The 15664-nt window shown below is 41.3% G+C and overlaps 1 protein-coding gene across 2 annotated transcripts in view; it reads left to right on the forward strand.

Moving 5' to 3' along the window:
* The window catches only part of NOL4 (nucleolar protein 4), a 198429-nt gene extending 183164 nt beyond the window's left edge, over positions 1-15265 (forward strand). For both annotated transcript variants that reach the window (XM_064442777.1, XM_064442778.1), the window contains 3 exons: positions 2748-2928; positions 6984-7064; positions 13336-15265. In XM_064442777.1, the coding sequence (XP_064298847.1) occupies positions 2748-2928; positions 6984-7064; positions 13336-13529 (456 nt within the window). In that variant the 3' untranslated portion in view covers positions 13530-15265. The remainder of the gene's footprint in view (positions 1-2747; positions 2929-6983; positions 7065-13335) is intronic.
* Positions 15266-15664: the final 399 nt, after the last annotated feature.

The following is a 15664-nucleotide window of genomic DNA, read 5'->3' on the forward strand; positions in this document are numbered from 1 at the left end:
CACGCCACAGTGTTGCACAGGGCTGTGATTAGTTTGATACAAAGATCCCCTTTCAGCAGCGCAGCCACAGCCTTAGATTCCTGACCTCAGAGCAGCTTGTGAGTTTTGTGTTAGGGTGTAGCTGGAAGGGAGCAGGGCTGGAAACCTCCCAGGGCAACACTTCTCTGAAAGGGAACTGAGTCATGCTCCCTTTTTGTTTGCTATCTCTGTAGCCCTATGAATTGTGCATTTCTTTCCACTCAGTGGCACAGCTTCAGCTACGACTCCCACTGCAGTTTTGCTTTGAGCCTGGTTGCTAGGAGATGGTAGCTCTGAGTTCAGGTCCCCTCCTCACCACAGCTAGCAAAGACCTTGCATCTCCAATTTTCCGCCTCTTCACCGTGTATTGCAACAAGGAGCCAGGACTCAGGTCTCCCACTTCTTGGCCATGTGCTCTAACATGTAGGCTGGTATGCACCAGGGTGCACCAAGCACCCTTGCTGTGCCCTCCAGCCAGGTTCTGCTTGCTGTGCTCTGCTAGAAGCTCAGTGCATCAGCTCTGCAAGAAGCTCACTGTTAGGTTTTCGGTGCACTGACTAGAGGGGCTCTAGAAGACATGTAAATCCAGGGAGAGCAAATTTGTGGGTTCCGGACAGTCAGGATAAGGCAGCAGGCCCTGAGAGACTCTGCTCAGCTACAGGAGTTGGCCCCCTTTGCGCTGCATCCCTTGCACATAGTCCAGCCCTCGATAAATTTGCAGAAGATCCCTTATTGATCTTTCTGAGAATAAAAGGAGTCTCTGAGTGAGTCTATGGTAGGAAGTATCATCTAGTTTTAGGCATAAGGATACAGAACATCTCAGCCTTCAAAGAGTTAAAGATTTGGATGATGAGTTAAGTTTTGTTGCCAAGATGAAAGTTCACTTTATAGCTTATGAATATTTTCTCAGAGAAAATAGTACATTTTCTTTTATAAGAGACAGCAATGACCTTTGGAGATAAAAGGTAAATGATATTAAAGTTGAATTTCTGGCAAAAATACATTCCAATTTTGGCCCTTTGTTTAAGCCTGTTATTACTTAAGAAAATGCATAGGAGAACAGTTTGGCCAACTCTCTTAAAAAAGCAAAGCTTTGTCTCAGCTCATGTTAGTGCCCAAGAGGCCCCATTCTGATTGTTTATGGAATTAATTATCTGATGGTTCAGTGTTCTATATTAAATATTAAAACGTCTGTTAATAATATATACCTTCTCTGGAGTCACCTCAGTTGTGCCCAAGTCTCTTTCACAGATAAATATCTACAAGACAGGGATATCTTCATCTCAGAAAAGTTGGTAGTGTCTTATTTGAGAGGTGGAACCGACGATTGTTCCTAATGCTGCTTCAGAGCCCTTTTTGCTTCAACACAGAGACTGGATGCTGTTTGAACTGTTTAATCTCTCAGTGCTGGTATATACATTCTTATTTTTAAGTAAACACTGTAAAAAGGATTGAGATATTTCATAGCATTCTTAATAAGTTTGGGATATTTAGTAACCATAAAAGGGTTGTGCAGAAGAGGGAGGCATAAAATGGACAAAATCTTACAAAAGGGGAGATCATTCTAACAGATCATTTTTTAGTTAACTACTCTGAAAAGGTCTGCATTCTCACCTCTATTTTTTTAAATACTGATCTTCCATAAATCCGTTTTATTTGAAATAACTGAAATATATTTTCATCAGATAAAAGTGTAAAGTCAGGCCCATAAAAAAGAGTCTACAAGATAAAAGAAACAAAGAAAAAGTTCAAATACATTTGCAGACTAAATCAGAGATACTGGCACTCAGGTCCCCATGGTGGACTGAGCAGTCACACACTGATAGTTTTCCTTGTTTCCAACCACTAAAATACATTAAATCTTCTCTTAATGCTTTTCTTTTTTTCTCCTGTGTCATTACTAAGTTGCCACAGGAGCATTCTGTGATTATGAGTGGAGGTGAGGTGTTCTAAGAAGTACCTATGGTAAGTGCAGATGGGAAAAAATACACTTTCACCTGAAGCACTATCTCCTTTAGGGGAAAGTTGGAGGGCTGTTGTGCTAAATCCTGTTAAATATTATGCGATTGTCTAAGAGGCAAGCAGGGAGTATTGAGGCAAACTCATGGTATACAAACAGTTGCTGCTCATACACAGATCACAAATGCTTTCAAGTCACGTTTGTAGAGGCACCCTTACCCTTGGCCCTTGTGTGGATGGACACTCACTCAGCCCTTTGCAAACACAATAAATCTTGTTTTATTCTGTTCTTCTATTCTTTCTGTCATTTCTGAGGCTGATACATCAAAAGAAGTAGTTGATGCATTCTGTATTGTTTTTTCTTACCAAGAAAGATATGATTCTCTGGCTCAGAAGAGTCATTCCTGTACTCAGAAAGTAATGGCTTTTTTCTATCCTTTCCCATGCCATTTCTGGTCAGAGTTGGGTTTTGCAGGCAACTGTGAGCTCTTCAGGGTGAGAGGATGCATCTTTTCCTTTGAGAAACCGTATGGGCAGCTTCTGGAGTACAAATAAACAAATATTCTCAGATTTGTAGGAAACCTGTATTCTTGCTTATTTCCATTGTTTGTTTTCAGCTGATATTTGGTCAGTCAGAAACGCATCTGTGCTTATTTAACATGTATTTTACTTTTCTAAAAGTAATAGACGTGGAGTCTTAACAGTGGAAAAGACCTTCTCGTGCAAGGTAAAATGTAATGATAATTCAAAACCTTTCCTTGTTTTTGCAGGATGAGGCTGCTCCAGCTGACAAACAGTACAAACAGGAGCCAGCCCAGGTCACTTACTCAACATCAGCTGTTTCCAGCACACAGGAGGTGTTGTACATCAATGGCAATGGGACCTACAGTTACCATAGTTACAGAGGGCTCGGAGGTGGACTGCTAAATCTCAACGATGCTTCTAGCAGCGGTGAGTTTCCTTACAAAATGTGCCTGTGTATATATGTGCTCATGTGTACATTTCCCCCTGTGGTACAGAAAGCTAGTCCAAGGGGTTCAATATCCATAGGCTATTATCAGATAATGAGCAGGAACACAATCCCACAAACAGCTACCACTGAGCAAAATACTTGCTCACTGCACACTGGTCTCCTTTCAGTTTCAAGGGGATAATTCACAATAGGGCGAGACTGAACCTGAAGTCTCTAACAAAGCTGTGTAAAAAAAAAATGCTGGGTTAGACCTTCAGTTGATTTGCATGACTTTATGAGGACCTGCCCTGTCATTGTCCTCTCCTGTACTGGTCACAAAATGAGGCCTTTAGTATTTTTGTGGCTGAAGTTTGAAAACACTGAACTCTATATTTTATAACAGAAATGAATTGACCTAGATTTCTCAAATGGTGTCTCTAGCTACTTTAATTTACTGCAGATAAGGATCTGGTGTAACGAGTGTTAAATGAGAAATCAGCACATCTGTCCTCTAAACTAAAAATGATGCAGGTAATTACATGTCACCATAAGGTTGTATGCCCCTCTGAAAAAAAACAGTGGTGTCATTTGTTTAGACAGCATTCCTTTCTTCTTGCATTAGCAAGCATCTGTAACAAACAAATGTAAGTTAATTGTAGTATTTGTTTTAAACAGTCCCCCACATTGGCTTACTACAAATTCATAGCAAAGGAAACGGTTTGCCCATGCTGGTAACAAGGGTATTGTCTGTCTGTCAGAGAAAAGTGTTTACTCTGGAAGACTGAGAGTCTCTTGCCTCCAAGAGTGGTATTTAAAAAATGTCTGAGAGGACAGAGAAATCCCTGGGTTTTTGTCCTGGCTGATCCCTCTCTGGCTGAGGAGAGTGCTGCTTCAGGTACATGGGCTGACTTAGGCAGGATGGCAATTGTTCAGCTACAGCCTCTATATTCAAAATGCTAAGCAGTTTTCAAAACACTATCAGGGCTGCAGCCTGCAAGGAGTTACTGGTATGTGGTGTCCTGGTGACCTTCAGTCATGTCTGCTTCCTCACCTCCCACCCCCAAAATCCTCAAAGGTCTGTGAATGATTTGCATTAAGTTTTCAAAAGGCTTTAAAAAGATAATATTTTAGTTGTCAAAAAATCTTTGACTTCAAGAGAGTGAATGATTACAATTGTTTCCATATGCATGAAAAACACATCTGAGGTACTGAATATGATCTCTGATCAAATATTTTCATAAGAGTAAGACAGGCCGTGGAAATCTGGTTTCTTGGGAAAATGCACAAGAACTTTAAAATTGTCTTTTACATTGTGGCCAGAGAAGATCGGAGCCAGTTCCCAGTGAAAAAAGTTGGCATTTGCTCTTTCACCCAACTAAGAGTAGGATTAAACTCCCCATGTGTTATTTGTCAGCAGAAGCTCTCAGAGTTGTCCTGTTTTACATAACCTTAAACTGTGAGGAATCACAACTGTTTCGTGTACTTGTTCTTCCCTTCAAACCTCTTGTAATAGGATACATTTTCATAACTCCCATTTTTCAGTGAATTGTGGGATTTAGGCAAAAGTATTCTATGTCACTTTAGCATGCAATTTTAAAAAATGAGGTACAAATTCAACATCATAAACTAGTGTTGCTTTCTGATTAGAAGCAACATTTTCTGTGTACCTTTAATGTAGAGGACTCCAGTGTTTTTTCACAATTGAAGATCAAGATGGGTTTTGCAGGCCACACAGTGGTTATTTGGGAACTGCCCGATGCTGCACAGCTAACGCAGCCAGGGAGCTCTGCAGCGCACTGCATTTCTCTGTGTAGCATTGCTGGCATGAAGGGACCAGTGGATGCTTACGGTTTGCATACTGACATGTGCTCAAACATTTCTTCTTTCCTGCCTTTCCCTACTTTCACTGGGAAATTTTGTCCATATGTCCTCTTACTTTGGAAGACTAGTAAACCATTGCACCTCTCCCAGGTGGTTATGCATGGTTGGAGTGTTGTGCAAAGGTGTCTGTCTTCTCCACAGGGCTCCTACAGGATCCAAAGCATCTAAGTTTTATGAACCTAAAGTCTGTGTGCCAGTACTTGGAAACCAGTTGTTGATGCTAACTGTCTACCTGGCTGCTGATTTGTGACCCAACTGCCACTTCAGGAAGATCATTAGGAAACTTGTTGAAAGGCAACTCCATCAATTTCTTAGCTTCATTGCAATGAAGCAATCATTAGCCAACCTAATTATCACTTGGCTATTGAGGGTAAAGTGCTCTGGCTCCATTAGCTGGTTTCTTTACAGGAGAAATGGGAGGACTTGGAGGCCAGTTCTTTGGAATCTGTCAGTCCTCTCTGATATGTCCATGGATACTTGCTTTTTCATTTGTGGACTAAGAGCAGTGGATGGAGTTGCAGTTGAGAGGGGTAACTGTTGCCCTCCTGACAGACCTCACAGGGCAGTTGTTTGCAGTCATTATTCTGTTTCAAGGACTCTTGTTCCAAACATATGCAAGGCTGTTATGATGGTTAATGAGTTCCCTCTCTGGAGAGCAAGATACTTGGTTGTGAATTGTTTTCAGGACCTAAGTAATTTAAGAATGCATTTCCTTTTCAATTTAGTAACCCATCAAATGTTGTTGTCACATTTACAAATGTTGTCCTAGTGTAAAAATAAATATACACCTCAGTCAGGATGTGTTTATAAACAAATATTTTTGTGTATCTGCTAAAACAGAAAAAAAGAGAAGTTGCAAAAGCTACCTAAAACTCACTGCTTGAATACCTATATCTGGACCTTCCCCCCAGTAATATAATTACTATGTCCAATTAGCTCTCCTATCTAGTAGTCCAACTGATGTGTCTATTTTGTATGCTGTGACTCATTTAATTTAGTTATTTCCTCTCCTATAAAGTTCACCCCTACTCTGATCCCATCTTACAGACTTAGCTATCTGCTCGACCAACTGTTTGGTGGCCCTGGCTCAGGGACCTCTCTGTGCCTCCTGTTGCAGTGCTTCCCTCCTCAGCCTGTCCTTCCACATGGCTAATTACAGAACCATAATTAGCTCCTTACACAACTGTATGGGGCAAGCCTTCATGCAACTGCTCAATATGAGCAAGCAGAACACAACAGCTTGTACAGTGACCCCTCCTTTACTGTGGGCAGGAAAAAAGCACAGCAGGAAAAGGCTTGGGCTTACAGCACCAAGGTCTCGTTTTGCCCTCCTTTTAAACCCTTTAGGCCAAGCCAGCTCAGCTGGAAAGCTTCACCCCATTACCAAGCAATCTGTGGGTTGACAGAGTTTCTGTCAGCCTGTACGTGGGCTGGGAAGAAGCCTTTGGGCACACTGTCCTTGATTCTTGTAGATGTTAAAGGAGAGCTGCTCTTTGAGAAGGGTGGATTTCCACAGCTCTCGTTTTTAAGGCTAGTGCAGTTCCTGTTACAGAACTGAACGGAGAATCTCCAAGGTGTGGTAGCCCAGTGGGTGTAAACAAAGTTTGACTGCCAGCTCCTAGCCAGCCACAAAGGCTTCAGCTGGCCTTGCTCCATCACACCTGGACTGGGCTTGGAGGTATGCCCAACCTGAGGGCAGGAGGGTGAGGACAGGAGACAGGCTGCTCTGTTGGGAGCAAAATCTCTTGCTGCTAGAAGCTGTTGAAATCCCTGCATGCTGCCTAAGCCTCTCCTGACAGAGTGAGATCACCCTGTCTCCCCATGTGTTTCTGTCCAGTGGGTCGCTGTCCACCCTCTCTCAGCTGCCAGTACTCTCTGAAGCCAGGGTGGGCTTTTCAGAGACTTGTTCTCCACAGCCACTTTGTTTCCTGAAGTCCATTTTCCCTAAGAGGTGTGGAGAGTCTTTCTGCTGCCATTGCTGGGTTTCCTGCAGGTGATTTGGGGCTGTTTCTTCTGCATCCTTGCCGGGTTTTCTAGGCAGAAAAGTCAGTAATTTCCCTTTGTGTGTGTAAGAAGAGGGTGTTTCAGACTCGATGGCAGGCTGGCTATGCAGGACATGCCCTCATGTCATCATAAGACAAAGCAGCTGTTGTGTCTCTGTTTCTCTACACAGATGTGCAGCCTACCTCCACCACAGCCGCAACTCAGCACTGTATCCCAGGCACCACAAACGTCCAGTCCCCTTCCAGCTCAGGTGAGTCCTCCTGCCGAACTTGAATATGTTCACACCACAAGCAAATCGTGAGCCTAGGCAGGCTTCTCTTTCAGCCTCCTCTTCCACAGGCAGGCCTACAGACCATGACCAATGGTCCCATGGTCCAGCTGGTAGCTGCCAGACTCCCACCGCACCGCTCACCTCTCCCTGCTGCTCCCTTCCAGAGGCCCAGAAGGGCTGCACTCTCCCAGCCATTCCCCACTTTAGCCAGGCCTCTTAGCCACATGCAGATCAGCCTTCCTAGTCCTTCTGCCTCCTGGTCCTTCAGGTAGTGCAGCCCTGCTGAAGATGACAGGGTAGCTGGGGGAAGCTCCCAGAGCTGATGCTGCTGAGCCCCAGAAATCAGCACAGCCATGCTGCCCTGGGGCAGGGAGAGGAGGGTCGAGGACTCTTGTCCACTTTTGCATGTGATGGTAGGGAGGGTGTCTCATTTCTGCACCCTCAAATTCAGTGAAGTTGTAACCTTATGTAAAATCTTGGCATTTGCATGATCAGTAGCATCACTGGCAATAAACTAGGAAAAAGAAAAAGTCCAGCTGAGAATATCCAGTATGTAGCTAATTCTTCAAGTGCTGTCTGGGTTGCCCACAGCATGGCGGGCCATGATGTAGGGGTTGAATGGGATTTTTGCTGTGGTTGCTCTCTCTAGCTCTTCTTTATACCTCTATTCTTGTGCTGTCTTCTGTGTTCTCGGTGCTACCCTGATGACATCAAAGTAGAGAGAGAGGAAAGACAAAACAGCTTGTCTCTGACACCACTGGAGTCTGGGGCATGAAGAGACAGAGAACAAGAGTAATAGTGTTAGGAACCTGGGAGGGCGTGTTTAGTCCCGTTTTAAAAAGGCAAAATGTGAGGTTGGGAGAAGTTAAATGGTTTGACCTATGTCATGGTGGCAGTGGGAATTTCTCTGTGGGAAGTGCTGGCTAAATTCTATATTAAGGTCATCCCCACATTTCTCTTCTCCCTTCCTCCTCCTCTTCAAATTATCAGATACATGGCATATGCAAGTATTAGTCTGCCCCACCATAGGAACGGAGAGGGAATATCTGTGGATATATTGGACAGTATCCTACTTTTCTACCTTTGCACAAATCTCAGGGGACAGCCATTAAGGCAAGACAGGGGTGTGCCACATGATTAATCTCCTATGGTGGAGAGGAGACATTACTGGAGGACCTCACATAATCATTTAATCACAAACCAGTGTGTTTGCTGATTGTTGAAAATACATGGTGTTCTGTGGTTATAGGCATTTCTGTTTTCACATCTCTTTCCTCAGGCAACACGGCAGCTTCTTCTGCTGTCTCAACTAGCTGAAGGTATGTTTTCCAGAGGGAAAGCTGTAGAAGGGAGAAAGAAGCTTAAAAGGTCCAATTCATTAGTCCCTGTTCTCTTGATCTGAGATCTCCCAGCGCTTGAAACAATAGTTTTAGGTGCATCTGCTCTCTATTTGAAGGCAGGAGGAAAAGAAACATTGACAGATGCATAATATCACAATAAAACCTTCTTGCAATAATAAATATATCTGATTTGGAAAAAGTAGCATACTTTGGTAGTTGTTTCTATTTAGCTCTATTGGAGTATATGGGTATCTAATACATACTTCTTAAGCCACTCATGGGGAAAAAATGGGGAGAGGAGAATAGGAGGAATAGAAGAGATACACAAGAGAGATTTCAAAGCATGGGCAAATGTATTTTTCTGTAACTAACTGCCACTGGTTTTTACATCTTCACTGATGAAAAAGATTGCTTAACTTCTAATGCAGAAGCATAGATGCTTAAGCACATATAGCTTTCAAGAATTATTTTTATTATTCTAAATTATTATCTGCCATAGTGATAACGATTTTGAGAGTCATTGACACATTTATTATTCTTTCAGTAGTTGTTAATTATAAGATTGGTAGCTACCCAGTGACAGCATACAATTCTTAAGGGATTTCTGCTGAGACAGTTGATAGTGTCTAAGCAATCAGTAACAGCACATCTACATCTGACCCATATTTTGGAATTTGATATAGATCATGTTGCTAATGAGTAGCGCATGAGCCAATAACTAGTTCCATTTAAGTCCTGTAATTTACAGGAAAGCCATTTGTCCCACAGTGTATTTAATGGCAGATATTCCTAGCAACTAATTTGATAAATGATTGTCTAGCACATGAAGGGTGTATTTTCAGAGCTCTCATGTTCAGTTTGATGTGGTTCCAAGAAGAAAAATTTCACCTCACAGGGGATATTGGGTCTAGGTAACTGGACTGAGGTGGTAAATCGAAAATATTCCTGTGTTAAAGTGTCAGTCAGATGGCCTTGGCAAGAGGCAGAGGAACAATACTCTTCTGAAAGAGTATAAAAGAAAGGATCTGCCTCGGCAATTTGTTTAACCCACTACTTAAGAGATGTCGTGCTGTTATCAAAACATGGGAGGTGACAATTGTGAGTTATAATAGTATGCACTAAGCAAAATAAATGAATAAAAATAACTGTCCTGTCTTCATCTCTCTGATATATGCTTAATCTCTGCTTACACATGCAGACATTGTGGAACGTGATAATGTTTGCCATCAAGTTTTTTAATTGTCCTGAAGTTCTCCAGGATAGGAAGCAGTATGTTAAAATGTGCAGTATCACCTTGGAGGAACCTGACACTGCAAAATTCATTGCAAAAATATTCAGCTTTCTCTCTGTATAAGGATACACTTGTTCCTGTGAAGCCTGGCAGCTTAATAAATAACATTAAGTACACTAAGGAAATAGTTCTATTTAAAGTAAGGATAGTTATTAAAAGAAATGGTGGTGAAGCTGTTCAGCTTTCTTTAGATTTAGTCATCTGTAGTGTCGGCTTCTGGAGATAGAGATACATGAAGTGTCTACCTTAACCAGCTATTTTAAGCCTTCAGAATATCTGTGATTTATTTGTCTGGGTAAAGAAATGTGGTGGGTATCGATAAGTAAAATGTAGGTTCCTGTGTTTCAATAGCTGATTTAGGTAAAATTACACAGGAAAAATTTACACTATAAGAATAAGATGCATTTATTCCTTATTTTCTGAACGACTAGGTATGACTAATGAAGCTACAGATAAGTTATAGCATTTTTAGCATACAGCAGCCTGGACAACCTTTAAGAATCAGTAATACTGCCAGTGTTAGCTGCTAAAAGCTGAGACCAGTATAATACCTCCTGGGACCAGTCTCTGAGTGAGGTATTCTCCCAGATATAAAGCTTGGGCTGTCACAGGCAAGCTTTAGAGGGGAGGTGTAGGGGTCACATAATTAAAAGAAGAACTAAAATCCTTATCCCCACATCAAACACAACTTGTTCTCTTTCTGTTCAGCGCTCAGCCAGCACATGCAGCTTCCCTTGCTGAAAGGGCACAGGTGTACTCACTGTCCTGAAACCATAGCCATGAACACGTTTTTTTGGGGGGTAGGGGGGAGGGCATTTTGCACAGGGGGCTTTTCTTTGAGGGGAAGGAGGACAGCACTGTGACTTGTTAAGTACAAGGCAGGAGTTGGGGAGTGAAGTCAAGCCCTATTTTCCTAGTATATAGAAATTAAAAAAAAAAAAATCAAGTAGTTTGAAGTAGCTGGGGTAAGTTAAAATCCAAGATTTCTTATTTCCTCTGTATACAACGGAAGTCTCCCAGACTAAGAGGAGTTGTGGCTCCTGATGGCTCCTTGTCTATGCAGACTGCAGATTTGCACTTGCACAAAACTTTATTTCCAGTACCTTCATGGATTCAAATATATATATTTTCTGAAGAGTTAAAAAACTTTCCTCATGGCAGTTAATCCAGACATCTAGGAATACAGGGCCAGATCTTCAGTTTGTGTAAATCACTGTGACCCTAACACTTGTGAGGAGTTACAGTGATCTATGCATACGGGACATCTGGTCTTCTAGTTTTCCTTTCAGAGCACTGCTTTTACTTTGTGTCATCAATTTTTGTAAGAAAAACCTCAGAGATGTAAGCAAGCACATTTCTATGTATTTTCTACTTATGAGTGAAATAAACCTAATATCCTATTCCATCACTTAAAACTTGCAATTACCAATGAGAAAAGCCTTTCAGTTTCACTTCAGAAAGAGATGTGCTCTGCCGCAGAAGCTCTGTTCTGCCATATATTGCGTGTGTGGTTTTGGCTGTGACATGAATAAGAGTCAAGGAAAGAACATAAAAGTTAAAGTAGGTTCATATGGAGCACAATGCCCTCAATATGTCAGTGGTAGCTTTTTCACCACCGCCTCAATAAATATAGAAGTCTTTAACAGCTTCTTACAACCATTCAGTCCAGCTGGCTTTATGATTTGTATACCCTTCTTCTCTGTTCAGGGTTAAGATTTTACTTAGAAATATCCTCTGAGCTTCCTCACACTGTGATCGTTTCCCTGCAGCGTGCGGTCACGCTGAAACAAATTCACTGAGCTAATTGTCCTTTTATTTATCCTTTGTACACTGGAAGTCCTTTAAAAGTCAGTCCGTTTATGCCGGTGTAAAACTGGATAATACAGTTGTGAGGCTAAGTGCTGTTCATGCTAGTTGCATAGTAGGAAATAAGATCTAATAGGATCCTTTCTGTTTGAGTAGGTTCTTTTCATAGTCCCAGCTCTGCTTTCATTCACTCAGGAGGAGATTTTCATTAATTTCAGTGAGAGTGGGGACATGGCAATCTCCACGTTCTTTGTGGTCTCCGCCGTATCTCTGCATCAACATAAGAGAAAGAAAAATAAGTAAGGTTTATGGCCAGACCTTCAGCTTCTGGAATTCAGTACATCTCTTTCCCTTAGTGCTTAAGATAGTGAACCTGGTTTTGAATCTTGTGATTCTGGTGGGATTATTTATGGGAACCTCTAAAGTATTAATTGGTGTGTTTTGTATTCTGCAGCTGAATATGCTATATTTTAAAATTGTTCCAGTCATTTTAGGAAGCAAGGTCCATCCAACAAGCCAATGCTGAGAAAACCTTGGCACTGACGTACGTTGTCCAGATGAAACTGAACAGTGACATTTTTCTCACAGAAAAGCAGGTTAAATTGCTTTGGATAACTTGATCCCAATTTCCAGGAGAGTATTAAGATTAAGATCAGGCTAGTCAGATCTTCTGCCTGCCAGAAGTTTAGATTTGCTACACCATCAAAATGAATGAGCAATGTTTTTCCAGATTGGCACGTAATAAACTGCTTGATAGGTATGCTGGCCGTCTGTATCCTGCTATATTAAAAAACTCCTCAGTCCAAATCTTCCTGTCCCGATTTACACTTCAGGAGGAAAAAAAAAAAGTATTGTGTTAAGTGGAAAACGCAAACATCTCATCAAAGCACAATACACCTTAGCTCATTAATAGCCATGGTCAAACAACCAGGGAAATTCCACATAAAGGTGAACTTCATCATGGCAGATGGTTTTGCCAATCGCAGTAACCTGCAGGCTGCCCTCTGGAGCGCTGCCTTCTGCACGCAGCACACAGGGTCTCGAGAATATTCTTTGATGAAAAGTGCTAACCGTATTGGTATAAGCTGCCAATGCAACATGGTGATTGCTGCAGATTCTCTTGTCAGCGTTCAGGCCTTACGAGATCCTTGCAATATATTGCCAGCTGTACGCAGCCCCCACAGATGATAGCGTACTCCTCAGTGTAGCAGCCAGATTGTCACCAGCCTAATCTCATTCATGATGGGCTGTTTATGTAAGTGATCACATGGTGTCAGGGCTAGTCAAGTGAATGACCATTTATCTACGTCTGTAAGGGATTCACAATCTGGCCGCATGCTGATTAAAGCAGAAAATGCGAAAATGGATAGCTAGAGAACATAAGTTTGATATTCTGTGATAAAAACTGCAAGCGTGCAGATTGCCATGAAGGCTGCGATGGCAGCTGGAACTGGGGGCGGCACAGGAGATGAACCTCCTGCCTGCTCTCCAGCACCAGATCCCAGGGCAGTGTTGGGGTGCAAGTGGCTTACACTGTTGGGATGCTCCCCAGAAGCTAATTTTCTGCTGGCAGTGGCCTTGCCCCTCGTGTTTCATGAGTACAACTTAAAGGGTGCCTGTCATATATAAGTACAAATCGCTGTGGTTCCTGTCAAGGCAACTGGTAACTGAACAGTTATGGCTTGTTTCTGCTACTTCTCACTGGCACGCAGCTGAGAGCAGATTTTGCTACTCTGCATTTGTAGCTACAAACGTGTGAAACATCTCTGGCAGCGGATCTGAAGCTTCTTTTCTTTTCCTTTGTTATCTGCAGGTCCAACAGATCTCAGTATGAAGAGGCAGTTAGCAACCAGCTCTGGATCCTCCAGTAGTTCAAGCTCTAGACCCCAGCTGAGTCCAACTGAAATAAATGCAGTGAGGCAGCTTGTGGCAGGGTATCGAGAATCAGCCGCATTTTTATTGCGTTCTGCAGATGAACTGGAAAACCTTATTTTGCAGCAGAACTGAGTCATGTGACCTTCACACTGGCCTGGTCTTATCTGAGAGTTTCCACTAATGACATTTTGATTTCCCAGAGCACACACTTCAGTTACTGCACAGTCTTTTAGGAGAGTTAATTATCATAATGCCACACTGTTCTTGATCCATAAAGTGATGTGTTAAGGTGCTTCAAGTGAACTTCGACCTCTGGTATTCCTGAGGTACTTTACTGTGTCCAGCCTATTGCTTTTGTTTTAGTGTGTCAGCATAAATATCGAAAAAGTGGCTAGAAATTAACTCGTTCTAACAAGTGGAGGAAACAGAAGATGCTGTGATGGTTTTAAAAAAAAAAGTGGTTCAAGATCCAAGTGCAATATTAGTGGAATGTGATACTGACTCATTGGACTTAAAGCTGCAGTATATGGCAAAGCGTTGCCAAATGTCCTGTTGCTACAGGGCACAGTTGCAATTAAAAGGATCTTGTATTTTAAAAAAATGTAATTTTTATAAAAAACAAAACAAAAGATTTTTGTTTTCATTCAAGATTTTTCATTTTTACTTTGGTAAACTTTTTCACTGGTCCTGAAAAATGTTTTGAGGAGCTATTGTAAGTCCCCCCTTCCTCTCTTGAACCCCCCTGACTGTGCCCTTCTCCCCGACTTCATATTCTTTCTACAATGAGTAACTCCTGATGCTGGATAATTCTTGCCCCGTGGACTGTAAATTGTCATCTACGGATTACCTTCCAAAGGAAGCATGCATTTCCTGCATTCATACCATTCTCAACTCCATTCTGTAATATATTGCAGCTTTATTAGCAATTATTAAAGAGTTGAGGGTTTTTTAAAAAAGACATATCATTGAGAAAAAAAAAAAGATAAATTGATTTCTTACGGTGAGCTCATCTAACTCCATGATCACTGCTGCTGTCCTATACAAGTCCCTCTAGTTGTGATTGGATGCAGATGATGAATGTTAAGAGGTTGCAAGTGACAATCTGAAAATTTGCACTCTTGTGTGTGTTTAATTTGTTTTCCTTAATGTAAAGAAAAATTCTTACGGAGGAAGGTCATTGACACTTCTGGTATGGTTTGTATAATTCCCAGGCCTAGCTAAAACCTGTACAAAACTGTAAATGGATGCAGCTGCAACTATAATAAAACTCTTCTCTCCCCTCCCCCACTCTTCCCAACCCCTCTATTTCTTATTTTATAATATTGATTACACATTAATGGTGTTTTCTTTGTGCACTACGGCAGGCTTATTTTTAAGTATATAGACAAAAGTACCTTAGTTTATGCTTACTGTACTATCTGTTCTGTTGTTTAGCTTTTGTTGAATAACAAGTTTCTTGTGCATTCCTAAATTTGCCTTATTTCATGTACAAAATTTTATGTAATTCCGTTTTTGACAATGAGTTTAAGGCATCAGTGATATTTTATATCTACTTGTTACATATAGTTTTCCAAGTAATGACTGTGATTGTGACCAAGTAATGTGCACTTTTTCTTGTAACTGTGGACATTGCTATGCTTTTTTTTCTCTAGTGTTTCTAGAATTACTGTTGCTTACAGTTATGTAAAAGAAAAAGAACTTTTGTGATACTGTTGGTGAATATTAATGTGAAAAAGCCTATGAAATATGAGTATTTTGGAGGTACATAGATACACAAACATCTCTAAGTTGTGGACCGATGTTCACATATTTAAACGAGAATTCAAAACCTGAGGGCTGGAATCATTTCCTCTGTTTTGTTTGGGTAAATAAACAGATTTCTGTGTTTAAATACATGATTGTGAAACATTATAACACTTAAATTGACATAGCATTGAAAGCTGTAAATATTCTCTTTAAACAGGAAAAGGAGACTTCTACTACAATTCCTGTAGACACCCAAACCTCATTTCTCAAAATTATTGAGTAAATCCTGTAGGCTGATCTAGCTGGAGCTTTGTTGTAATGAATAATTTCAACAATAAGAGTAGAAGCGGGTGGTCCATAAATCATGAAATATGAGTCACTAGCATTTTGTAATTTTAAGTTGGCTGGAGGCAACACCATTTTTCCATCTACATTTATTCTTAAAAATCTGTTGGGTATCTTTTTAAAGGCACTTATCCTTGGATATGAGAATGTTGTTGCAAATTCTTACTAGTTGCTAC

Source organism: Phalacrocorax carbo, chromosome 2 (assembly GCF_963921805.1).
Source record: "Phalacrocorax carbo chromosome 2, bPhaCar2.1, whole genome shotgun sequence".
Lineage (NCBI taxonomy): Eukaryota > Metazoa > Chordata > Aves > Suliformes > Phalacrocoracidae > Phalacrocorax > Phalacrocorax carbo.